Source organism: Lutra lutra, chromosome X (assembly GCF_902655055.1).
Source record: "Lutra lutra chromosome X, mLutLut1.2, whole genome shotgun sequence".
NCBI classification, from domain to species: Eukaryota; Metazoa; Chordata; class Mammalia; order Carnivora; family Mustelidae; genus Lutra; species Lutra lutra.
In genome coordinates, this window is record NC_062296.1 from 29,224,404 (window position 1) to 29,237,577 (window position 13,174).

The 13,174-nt window shown below is 41.5% G+C and overlaps 2 protein-coding genes across 4 annotated transcripts in view; one reads left to right on the forward strand and one right to left on the reverse strand.

Annotated features, from left to right (window-relative positions):
• Nucleotides 1-13,174, forward strand: part of KLHL13 (kelch like family member 13) — a 197,852-nt gene that overhangs the window by 85,151 nt on the left and 99,527 nt on the right. The gene's annotated exons all lie outside the window — the stretch shown is intronic.
• LOC125092059 (40S ribosomal protein S24-like) lies at nt 8,968-9,724 on the reverse strand. Its single transcript, XM_047716317.1, has 2 exons — nt 9,231-9,724; nt 8,968-9,011 (listed from the first exon to the last, which is right to left on the reverse strand). The coding sequence occupies exon 1, from the start codon at nt 9,688-9,690 to the stop codon at nt 9,268-9,270; it is 423 nt and encodes a 140-aa protein (XP_047572273.1). The 5' UTR covers nt 9,691-9,724; the 3' UTR covers nt 8,968-9,011; nt 9,231-9,267.

The window sequence follows — 13,174 nt, forward strand, 5'->3', positions numbered from 1 at the left end:
ATGTTTGATCCACGTAGAGGAATTTCCAGGCCATAGATAGTATTTCTATTCCTGGGAAGAGGAATTACTATCCTTAGTCCTCTTTACCTATATCTTGAATGTTGCTGTCCATAATTCCGTACATATTCTACACATATCTTTCTAGACAAGCTCCTCTACAACTGTTTCCTCAATCTCAGACGATAGGCTGAAGACCTTAGCATTTGTATCTCAAGTCTACATTTCTTTTCATGAGTCCCAGACTAAAAAGTTCTTTATTCCCCTTCTCCACCATTTTGTTTTTTGACTCTACAAGTAATACGTATTTATTATAGAACAGTACAGAAGAGAAAATTATATATACACAGTGGAAATAATCACCTAAAGTAATCTCTATTAAACCCTTGGGGCATTTCCGCTCTAGTCTCCTGGTGCTTCTCTAAATGGAATTGCGTTGGTAATTACGGAACGTGATCTGGTTTCAGTGTCATGGTTAAGAGCAGAGGATTTGAAGTCTGCCAAATACAGGTTCAAATCAAGCTCTGCCACTTTCAGTAGCTGGGTGAACTTGGGGAAGTTTCTTACCTCATTCAGTCTGTTTCCTCATCTATAAAATAAAATAGTATCACTCTGTGGGATTGCTCTGAGGAGAAAGTAAAATGTTTTCAAGAGAGTCAGGTCCTGGGGCGCCTGGGTGGCTCAGTGGGTTAAGCCGCTGCCTTCGGCTCAGGTCATGATCTCGGAGTCCTGGGATCGAGCCCTGCATCGGGCTCTCTGCTCAGCAGGGAGCCTGCTTCCTCCTCTCTCTCTGCCTGCCTCTCTGCCTGCATGTGATCTCTCTGTCAAATAAATAAATAAAATCTTTAAAAAAAAAAAAAAGAGAGAGTCAGGTCCTTAGCACATGGTAAATGTTCAGTAAAAGGAAACATTCACTGTTTTATACACTGTAGATCAGCTCTATATCCTGCTAGCTTTCTTAGTTGTACTGTTAGCGTTTTCACAGGTCAGTATAAATTTGTTAGAGACATAGTAGCTACAAAGTAGAAACTCTTCCGTGGGACAAAATATTTCATATTTAGGTTGAATCCACTTTGGGGTGTGGTTAGTTGTAGTGTCTTCCATATATGACATCTTTTCTCTTCTCTTGCTCTCTTTTTAAGATTTTATTTATTTATTTGACAGAGAGAGACACAGCAAGAGGAGACACAAGCAAGGGGAGTGGGAGAGGAAGGAGCAGGCTCCCCACTGAGCTGAGAGCCTGATGTGGGCTCGATCCCAGGACCCTGGGACCATGACCTGAGCCGAAGACAGACCCTTAACTAGACTGAGCCACCCAGGGGCCTCTCTCTCCTCACTTTAATATTTATCTTTTTTCCTTCCATTTCATGAATTTGTGTTCTACTGTATCAAATCTCTTTCCTCCCTCTGATGCACATTTTGGTTGTGACTCTTGTTGAGTTTCCTTGCAGCTGACCGATCTTGCAGCTCATCCGATCTTGTTACGTTTGACTTCCTCTTCCTGCTTGATTGAGGCCGTGTTTTCTTATTTTCCTTGAATGTGCCGGAGGCTTTCAACATTGTTTTCTGGCTACTATATGAAAGCATTTGCAGAGTTTTGCTCTTTCTCTGAGTGTTTATGATGACAAATCTCTTCCTTGTTTCTCAATACATTTTCATTGGCCCCGTGCTTGCTGTTTTTCTGTTTATTTATTCTCAAAGGAAGAAAGATTCCCAGAAGAGCTTTGTACTGGCTGTTCCTTTGAAACGTCCTTCCCTGTGGTCTTTGTGTAGCTAGCTCTTCTTTTCAGATCCCCACTTAAAAGGCCTCTCCTTTGAGAAGTTTTCATTGACCACCCAGTCTGAAATGGCTACCTGTGTAGTGACACATCCCCTTAGTTTCAATCTTTGCTGCTTCCTTTGTTTATTATTTACCACCATTCACTAGAATGGAAGCTGTAGGAGGACAGTGATTTGTCTGTCTTACTGATTGCTTTAATGTGACTACTCACAGCCAGCCAAGTCTGGGACATATTAGTTGCTCAACAAATATTTGCTGAGTGAATGAATTAACTGTGGTCCCTCTCCATGTGCTTCTGGGTACTAATCCAGCCCCTTTCTCAGACTTTTACCTACGAGTCAATACTGAGAGAGATAAATGATCGAAACAAGTAAATGAGGGGTACCTGGGTGGCTCAGTCAGTTGAGCCTCTGACTCTTGCTTTTGGCTCAGGTCTTGATCTCAGGGTCCTGGGATTGAACCTTGTGTTGGGGTCCACACTCATCCCAGAGTCTGCTTCTCTCTCTCTCTCCCTCCCACTCTGCCCCTCCCCACTACTTGCACACACATACTCTTCTTTCTCTCAAATAAATAAATAAAATCTTTTTTTTTAAAGAAAAAAATTAATGAGGGAGAAGACCCAAATCTTCCTTACAGAGGAATTCCAAATTTTATATGTATGTATGTGTTCTATGAAGCAGAACTTCATCTCCCTCCTCCCTTGAGTCCACTCAAGGAAGTCCTTGAGTGGACTTCCTGATGCACTTCCAAAGAAATGAATGTGGAAAAGAAAAAACACCTTTACAGTGAAGAAATCTGGCAAATACTACCTGTAGTAGTCAGAATAATGGCCTCTCAAAAGGCCCACATCCTAATGCCCAGCACCTTGTGACTGATACTCTACATAGCAAAAAGGACTTTACAGACATGATCGAGTTTAGATGAGAAGGTTATCCTGAATTATTTCGAAGGGCCCAGTGTTATCACAAGGGACAGTTTCTAAGAGGGATGCGAGAGGAGTCGGAGTCAGAAGAAGGAGATAGGATGATGGAAACAGAAGTTAGAGCTATACTTTTGATGACATAAGCGACAAAGTGCAGGTGGCTTCTAGAAGCTGGGAAAGGCAAGGAAACAAATTCTCCCCTGAAGCCCTGCCGACACCTTGATTTTAGACCTCTGACCCCTAGGACTGTAAGACAGTCAGTTTGTGTTGTTTAAAGCCACTGAGTTTGTAGGAATTTGTCACAACAGCAATAAGGATGGAGTATACCGTGTTGACTGAGCGTGGCATTTAAGCTTCCTAGTATATTCCGGGCATTGTCATTTCTGACTTGGTATGAACTCAGAAGAGGTGCTGGGGTTGGCAGGGTTCGGAAGGGACCTCCAGTAGAAAGGAACAGCACCTTCGCCAACTCTCAGTTGCCATGCGGGTGCTGGTTTTCCTCACTCTTTTGTCTGACATTTAGTGGGAAGTTGGGGAAGGCAGCCCATTCATATATCCGTCTTAAAGTTTTCCTCACCCTATTGTATAATTTATGCTCACTGTGAAGTATTTGGAAAAGTATGATCCCACTTTTCTGAAGCACCGTTAATGTTTTGAAATGCATGAGTGTTTATTCCATGCGAAGATTCCCCAGGATTGTAAGCGCCGTGGGTCCAAACCCATAGAATCACCGTTCTCAGCACCTGTCTCCTGCTCTCTCGTCTTGGGTTTAACGATCCCCCACTCACCCAGTGGCTTGAGTCAGACACTGAGGCATCATCCTGGACTCTTCTTTTTCTTTCTCATCCCACACATTCAGCCAGTCACCAGGTCCTATTTCTCCTTACTAATTATTTCTCTGGTCTGCTCCTCCCCTACCTCCCCCTCTAGTCCAGCCCTCCCTTTGCAGCCATGATGATCGTTCTGAAATGTAAATGTGTTTGTATCATTTCCTTGTTTAGATCTCTTCAGTGACTCATGGTGTGACAGGGCCTCTCGTGCCATTCCTCTCCATCTCACCGGCCTCCTCTTCTGCCTAGAGCACGCGTTGCAACGTTTCCCCAACATTGGAAGGTGACATAGTCCCTCCTATTTCGATCCCTTTTTCTGGTATGCCTTCTCTCTTATTCTTGGCCCAACCAACTCCTGTTTATCCTTCAAGACTCAGCATGAATGTCCCCTCGTCTGTGAAGCTTGTGTACCCTCTTGCCTCTTCCAAGTAGCATTTGGGCTCCTTTCTTGTGGCTTCCTTACCAACGACTCTCATTTCTCTGGTGGTGGTAGGCGGCAATCAGCGTCACAGTAAATAGTATTAATTGTTCCATTGGCAATTGTCCTTATAATAGCTAACACTTAAATAGCACTTGCTTTGGGCCAGATAAAAACCCTGCCTATTAATTGATCTCCTTTTCATAATAATCCCCATGAAGTAGCTACTATCATTATTCTCATTGTACAAACAAGAAATTGAGACACAGAGGGTTTAGCGAAGTTGTCCGAATCACACACTAATATGCGTGGATGCAGAGTTCAAATCCAGGAAGTTCAGCTCCCAAGTCTGTGCCTTTAACCTTCTGCCTCTCTTTCTCCTTCCTTGGGTTGTGAGTTCCCTGAGGAGGGGGGTTTTGACTGTCCTGTGTCACCCGTCCTATGTTCCCTTCCCTAAATGCATCCCATTAACTGCTTCGCTAATCTCTGACAAGCGAAGACGTGGTAGGTGGGTAATGGGTAACCAGTTCCATGACGATCTTTCAGAGCGAGCAGCACATGAATAAAAAGGAATGGCTTTCTGCGTTTTGTGAAGAGCTTCATATCTGCTACCCACGGTGTTGACCCTAAGGCCAGGCCGGTTCTGCTGACTGGCGGTGTCTACATACATTCTAACCGATAGGTTCAGTGCTATAAATGAATTGGGAACTTGAAAGGGGATAAAAGTAAGTTTTTCCTCTTAAAACTTTTCACTTCTCTCCTTTTCTTATCTTTCGTTTCCCTCCCCTTTCATCTTCCCAGCAAATGCAGTTGCATGGAGAGTGTTAAAAGATGATGTCAAATTTCCAAGGGTTCCTGAAGCACAGCTGGGTCACGTTCTATTTTGGGTTACATTTGTTTCTATTTGGGTGACAAGGCATATGGACCCATGAAATAATTCAGAGCCTTAATGCATGTAGATGCTTTTCAAAAATTGCCAGAAAACAGAGGTTTCCATTGTCTTGCTAGTTACTGGTATTGTGTGGTATTTTGACTCCCAATCCCCCAACACTTGTTTTTTTAAAAGATTTTCTTTTTAGGGACACCTAGGTGGCTCAGTGGGTTAAAGCCTCTGCCTTCAGCTCAGGTCATGATCTCAGGGTCCTGGGATCGAGGCCCACATCAGGCTCTCTGCTTGGTGGGGAGCCTGCTTCCCCCCGCCCTCTCTCTGCCTGCCTCTCTGCCTACTTGTGATCTCTATCTGTCAAATAAATAAAATCTTAAAAAATATATATTTTATTTTTAAATGCTCTCTACACCCAACGTTGGGCTTGAACCTACAACTCCGAGATCAGGAGTCACTTGCTATGCCCACTGAGCCAGCCAGGCACCCCATCAACACTTTTTTATTAAGGGTGCCCAGGTGGCTCAGTCAGTTAAGCATCTGCCTTTGGCTCCAGTCATGGTCCAGGGTCCTGGGATCGAGCCCTATGTCGGGCTCTCTGTTCAGCAGGGAGCCTGCTTTTCCTTCTCCCTGCTGCTCTCCCTACTTGTTCTCTCTCTCTCTCTCTCTTTCACTGTCAAATAAATAATAAAATCTTTTTTTTAAAGCCTTTAAAAAAAACAAACCAAAAAAGTACTTTTTTTTGGACCATGCTTCATTTTGGATTGAAATGAGCAGAAAAAGAGTGATACCTTTACTCTTTCTTAGAAGCTCTACCCTTTCAGTGGATTAGAGTTTCCGTACCTGCCTTTGGCATTGAGCTATGGCAATTTAAACTTTGTGAACCGTAGACAGCCCTATTCTGGGGCTCCTCTGAGAGCCCAAGGCCTTAACCTGTCATTGAAGGAAAAGAAATGCATCCTCCTCCCTTCCTCAGGATCTCCTTCTTCACAGTATGTTATGAAACCAGTTCTCCTGGAGGCGAAGACACTTTCCCTGTATCCATACAGCATGGCATGGCTGACACAGATACAGACTAGCGACAGCCAGGAAGAAATCTTCTGGTGGTCTTAGCAATCTCTTTTCTGGGGAACAAAATAACACACACACAGAGTGAATTCAGATTAAACTTGATGTTCTTTTTGACAGGAGCTTTGACATTGTTGTTTATTTTTCCTTGGCACCTTATTGAAAATGCTCTTATGTAACTTTGTCTGAACTTGTCTGAGATCAGCCATTGTCCAGAGTTGGCAGGTCTGTCAGGCTTCACGAAGCTCCCGTTCTTGGCCTTCCCCAGGCTTCAGTGGCTGTTCGCGTCACTGGGAGGCCACCCAGAACACACTTTTCTCTCTGGGTTCCCTGAGGCAGTGCAGTCTGCACCCGCATGTTACCTTCATCCTTTGACCGTGTCATGTGAAGGGGAAGTACTTCAACATTAGCTCTGGAGCCTGTGTTCCTACACATTCCCCTTAAACATAGTTCATTTCCCTGACTGACTCTTCTGTGGAAAAGGCAGAGTGCAGAACTGACTTTGGAGCTTGAGAAACCCTGTTTTTTGGTCCTGGCGCTGCCATCTTATAATGGAGGCAATTTATTGAATCAGCTAGCAGTTTCTTTTTCTTTCTCCTTGTTTTCTGAACAGAAATATTTTCCCCTTCCCTCGAAAATTAATGAGGTGATATGCTTGAATTATTTTGTTCTCCCTGGAAGGTAGACGCTGAATCGGTTCACCCTGATTTTTGAAAGGAGTTGAAAAACACAGTTAGCTTATTCGTTTTGCTAATTATAGTTGTGGCTTCCCAAATACCAGCCTACGTTTCTTTAGAGATAGGAGAAGACTGCAGAGATAATGTTCAACCCTTAATGTAAAAAGACAGGGAATCTGATATGCAAAGGTGAGAGAGCTTCTTGAAGTTCACCTAGCAAGGGAAACAGCCAACACATGAATCTCCCTGTTTTCTGATATACTTGAGTGTCAGTTAAACATCAGAAAGCTGCATTTTACCTATTTCAAGTATAAAAACAGACTTCCTTACTAAAAGCTATTTTGTCAGATTTTCTATATTGTACGGTGCTTGTGATACATTTTTTAAAAGATTTTAGTTATTTGAGAGAGAGAGAGAGAATGAGAGAGAGAGAGAGAGAGATGAGAAGGGGGGAGGGTCAGAGGGAGAAGCAGACTCCCTGCTGAGCAGGGAGCCCAATGCTCCGTGCCGGGACTCCAGGATCATGACCTGAGCTGAAGGCAGTCGCTTAACCAGCTGAGCCACCCAGGCACCCCGATACATTTAATATTTACAGGTAAATTGGTATAGCCTTTATCATTATTTTATGTGTAAAATACTTTTTCTTTTGGCTACGTAGTTCAAGTAGTTTCTCTTCTGTGGGTTGGATAGGGAATAAGTATTACTCTAATGATCAGTGGGGAGTAGGGACTTGGATTGAAATAGAAGGGAAACTCAACCCACTCTGTCCTACCCTTTCCTACGAGTACAATTCTGGTGTATCATTTGGCCTTAAGCCTGTACTTACCCATTTACATCCATATTACATCCAAAGAACAGGCTGAAATATTTACTATCAAATGACATAGGAAAAATGTAACATGTACAAAATGTTGCTATTAACAACATTGTTTATTCAGTTCCAACTCACTTTCCTGCCTCAGTTACTTTGTTTTCACTAAAATGAATGGCTAAACTCAGATTTTTCCCCCTAGCTATCCATAACCCCATGCGTTCATGTCCTCTTGGTGCCGTAACAAATTTCCACAAACCCAGTGCTTAAAACAACACAGATTTATTGTTTGACAGTTTGGAAGGTTATTGGGCGAACCCCAAGATACAGGCAGGGCCACCTTCCTTTCTGGAGGAATCCAGAAGCCGCCTGTGTTCCTTTGCTGGAGTCTCTTTCCTCCACCTTCAGAGTCAGCAACTGTAGGTTGAGTTCTTCTCACATCTCATCCCTTAGACCTCTCCTGCTTTCTTCTTCTAATTTAAATGGCCCCTTTTTATTGTATTTAGCCCAACTGGGTAATCTAGGATAATCTCTCCATCTCGTAAAACTTAATTACATCTGCACGGTTTCTTTTGCCATGTGAGATAACATAATCACAGGTCCCAGGGATTAGGAAGTAGAGAGCTTTGGGGGAGGGACGTTATTTTGCCTGTTACACCCACTCTCCATGCCAGTCATTCCATGCTGTGTCTTTTTCTTCTGAGGATGTTAAGATGAATGGCTCTTTTCCGACTGTAACCATTATTTTTAAAAACACTCATCATTAACACTTATCCCAATACTCCCATGTACTTCTTTTGCTTATTAAGAGAATTTCCACACATTAAAGATAATATATGTATATGAAAATTATAGAAGTTTTGGAAAATGCAGAAAAGAACATAAATCACACATTATTCCACCCTGCCTAATATAAACCAGTTACCGTCTTGGTATACTACCTTTCAATTTTCTCCATGCATATATTTTACATAGTTATCATGATTATGTACAATTTTGTCTTTTTTTTTTTTTAAGTAAGCTCTGCATACAAAGTTGGGCTTGAGCTGAACCCTGAGATGAAGAACCACACACTCCATCAACTCAGCCAGCCAGGTGCCCCAAGATTTTGTCCTTCTTACAAACATGATACCATGAACAATTTTCATATCGTTACTAGTCTTCCTAATCACCGAATGAGAAAAATAATAGTTTTCTTATAATGTTCGTCTGTATTCCTAGTAGAAAACTTAGAAAATAGAGGAAAGTATAAATAAGAAATAATTTCCTATCCCATTATTCAAATTTCACTACTCTTTTACTCCTCTCGTATGTAGCTTTGTATCATGCTTTTCTCTAATAATAATATAATTTTAACATCTTCCCCATGTTTTTAGTATATATTGTTTTCAAGTGTAAATTTTAAAATAGATTGTATTGCAAAATTAATATGGCCATTGTTTTTTTTTATTTTTTTAAAGAGTTTATTTTTAAGTTGCCAGCGTGGGGCTCAAACTCACAACCCTGAGATCGAGAGTCGTACGCTCCTCCACTGAGCCAGCCAGGCGCCCTGGTCATTATTTTTATTTTTATTTTCTTTAATTTTTTTTTAACATTCTTAGTTTATTAATCCTTTCATGAAAAATCTGCACAATCGGGGCGCCTGGGTGGCTCAGTGGGTTAAGCCGCTGCCTTCGGCTCAGGTCATGATCTCAGGGTCCTGGGATCGAGCCCCGCATCGGGCTCTCTGCTCAGCGGGGAGCCTGCTTCCTCCTCTCTCTCTGCCTGCCTCTCTGCCTGCTTATGATCTCTGTCTGTCAAATAAATAAATAAATAAAATCTTAAAAAAAAAAAAAAAAAAAAATCTGCACAATCACCACAGATAAAGCCACTGCAGCATCTTTACTCCTTCTGTTGTCCAATCTCCAGCTCACTCTTTTTGCCAGCACCAACATTGGCTTTCGCAGTCCCCCTGACTTTCTTCATTCTGTTCTTGCATTCTTTTCGCTGTTTTCTTGAGGTCTTTTTCTTCTCATACAGACCATGTCTTGCAAGTCTATGTTTGGGTTCATTTTTCTTTGCATAATCCAAGGAATCATAAATCATGCCAAAACCAATTGTCTTGCCACCACCAAAATGGGTTCTGAATCCAAATACAAATATGACATCTGGTGTGGTCTTGTACATTTTGGCTAGTTTTTCCCGAATTTCTGTCTTAGGTACTGTTGCCTTTCCAGGATGAAGGACATCAATAACCATTTGTTTGCACTGAAGTAGTCGGTTGGTCATGAACTTCCTGGTCCGGATAGTTACTGTGTCGTTCATGATGGCTCCCAAGGTTCAAGCACTGGAGAGAAAAAGAGCTATTTTCTTTAATTTTTTAAAATTATTTTTAAGGCTTAGAAAGCACACATGAAAAATAAGAAAATTTATATCATTCATAATTCAATCAGTTGATATTTGGATCTATATATGTATAAAATGTGTGTGTGGTTGATTTATAAAAACGGACTCCTATTTCCATACTCTTTTGTATTTGCATTTTTCACTCAGTATGACAAGGGTCTATTTTGTGCCCTCATTGCTTTTCAACATCATTCTACATAGCATCACATGAGATATGCTTATAAAGTACTTCAAACTCTGCCTGACCGTAATAAGCACTCAAATGTCATTTCTTCTTGTAGTCATGGTCAGCCTCATCCTAAGAACTATTTTATTGTATGTATGTGCCAAAACTTATATTAGCGTTTTTCTCTTTGTGAATCTTTTTCTTTTGAAACATCTCAAATTAACAGAAAAACTGCAGGATCAGGACACAGAACTTTTTTCCCCCCTGACACGGTGCCCATCAGCCCCAAATTCTCTAGAGTATAATTCCTATAAATGAGAACATTCTCCCATATAACCTCAAATCAACCATCAAAATCAGGAAATGAACATTAATACATTACTACATTCTAATCAAGTCTATTCAAATTATTCCAATTATCCCCAAAGTGTTCTTGATAGCAGAAAGTTCCAGTTCAGCGTCACGGATTGCATTCAATTGCGATGTCTCTTCGGTTTTCTTCCATCTGGAACACTTCCTCAGTCTTTCCTTGATTTTCCTGACCTTAACACTTTTGAGGGCTCTCGAGGGCAGTTATTCTGCAGAATGTTTTTCAGTTTGGGTTGGTCTCAGTGGTTCTTCATGATTATACTCCGGTTTTGCTGCTTTGGCAGGAATTGTATGGTGATGATGCTGTATACTCATGGCACCCTATCAGGTGACATGTGGTTTTGATTTGACCCATACTGATGAGGTTAGGTGGCTTAAGGTGGTGTCTGTTAGCTCCTCCTCTGTACAACTACGTTTTCAGCTTGTTCTCATCAGTGATATTTTGGGGCGGGGTATTGGGAGGATGTTGAGGGTCTGTAAATATCTTGTTCTTCATGTATTTCATTTATTTGTATCAGTATGTAGTCATAGGTTCTCAATTTAATCAAAGAATTATAGTCTGTTACTTGTTTTGATGCCAAACTTCCCCCGATTCAGCCAGTAGGGGCCCATTCAGGTTGGTTTCTACGTCCTTTTGACATGTTCCCATCATTCTTCCTTGCATTTTGAGTTATCTTTTATTTTCTGAGCACTTCCGTACATTATGGTTCATCTTGGACTTTCTCTGCCTTAGCCCTGGAATCAGCTATCCTGCTTCCTTTTCGTGGAGAATGGTATCTACAGCCGAAATCTGCTTGCTAATGTGTGTTCACTGCTATTGCAGTATTGCTGTCCCTGAGCCCTTTCAGTGGGCGGAGCTAGGAAATGTACGTATGAATATTTATACACACATATATACATCTATATTTCAGTATCTTTATATATTGAAAACCATGAGTTCTCACCAATACCTCAGGTTTCAGTCCAACGCCATGGAGCTCATTCTAGATTTCTCCATTTCCATGTTTTCACCCCTTCATCTCTAACATTGAGAAACAAATGTGTGTCTCGTTATTTGACCAATGCCCCTGTATGTAGTAGGTATTCAGGACCCTACTGATGCATCCTTGCTCTTTACCTCCTCAAATGTTGGCCTGCGACAGTCCCTGCCCATCTGTGACTGCTGTCCCTCCGCATGAATACCCTTCTCATTTGGTTCAACTCACTGTGTTGCGCCCCCAGCAATACCACAGGGACCCTCATCCCTTGAAACTCCATAAGGTGCTTTCTCTGCCCCCGCAACCCTCACCTAGGCCAGAATGCCTTCTTTGCTTTACTTTAACTAATGGCTTTCGGACTAAACTCTTCAGAAAGGGGAAGGGAATGAACATTCTCTATATTTTGACTTTGAAGTTATTGTCATATTTTTCCTTACAAACATAATTTTTAATGATTCCTACCCTTCTGTTGGATGGTCCATTACCTCACATACATCTTGTTGTTCTTCTAAATAACACTTCCTTGCCGTCAACATCTATATTTTCTTCATTATGTTTGATGATATTTTTGCTTCTCAACTTGAGTACTTTTCTTTAGATGAATATTAATTAGCTAACAGGTTTATTATTATTGCTGATTTCACTTTTACTTAATTATAGAATCAACTGTCTGAAAAAGAGGCAGTTGGGAGTAGGATGGTTTTTCAGATAATTATGGTATAATTTGTAGAATCACTACTGCTTTCTCATAATAATCATCCTGAAATGAAGATTATTTAAAAACCTGTTGCACAGCAACCTTTCCCCGGTTTTTAAAGGTTGGGGTCCTGTGCTCAGGAAGTCCGAGTTTCTTAGCATGGCATAGAGAGCCCTTCATACTGGGCTTCGAACCACCTTTCCAGCCCTCCTTCCTGCCACTTCTCAATTCAGCACCCCATGCTGTTCCTGCACCCCGTTTTTTGTCCTTCCCCAAAATACCACATTCTTGCATATTTCTGTGATACTGTTGGATTACCCAACAGGTAGGTTAAGCACATGCTTGGAAAAACAACCAGGCACAGGTCCCAAACAATGAGGGGAGAAAAAGAGTATTTGCTATTCCACAAGCGTCAGATTTGCTCTCATCAAAGACATTAGAACTTTGTTGAATCTACAATTTGAAATACATGTGAGAGAGTTACCTTGGCCTTTTCTGCGATGAAAGCTTCTCAAGGTTTTTTCAGAACTTCCTCTGTGCCTGTGGTCTTGCTGGGTCTGTGAACTCTGCTCCCTGCCCCTAACTGAATTACATGATATCCCATCCCACAGCATTTGGCTGAACGTCTATCATATTACATAGCAAATGGTGTAATAGTTACTTTTTGTAATAGTCTCTCCTAAGTGGACTATGAAGTCCATGAGGAAAATGAGAAGTTCCTATCAAGCTCTCCTTTTCCTGTGTCTAACACAGTGACTAGCGCAAAGTAGAGAGTCATTAAATATTGTCAAACTGAATCTTTCATTGTCCTGTCTGTGGATGCAGATGATGGTGGCCCTTGTAGGAGTGATTAAATGTTCTCTCTTAAACTACAGGAGACCAGATTCTCTAGCATCTATTAGGACAGAATTTGACATGTCCAAGAAGTTCAGTTTTGTTAGTTCATCAGACTGTTCAGGGAATAGGCAGTGCTCGGAAATCAGCAGTCTGAGAAAGCCAGAAGATATTGATGCCACAAGCAGTTCTTCTGGTGGTTTTTCCTTCTCACTTGCCCGGTGTTCTAACCATCAGGATACATCTTAAGATTTTCTAGATTTATTCTTATATATACATGTTCATTCAATTGCATTGATTCTTTAAAAAGCAAAGAACCTTTCCAGTTAGGTCTGGAACAGAGGTGCGAACACCTTCTGA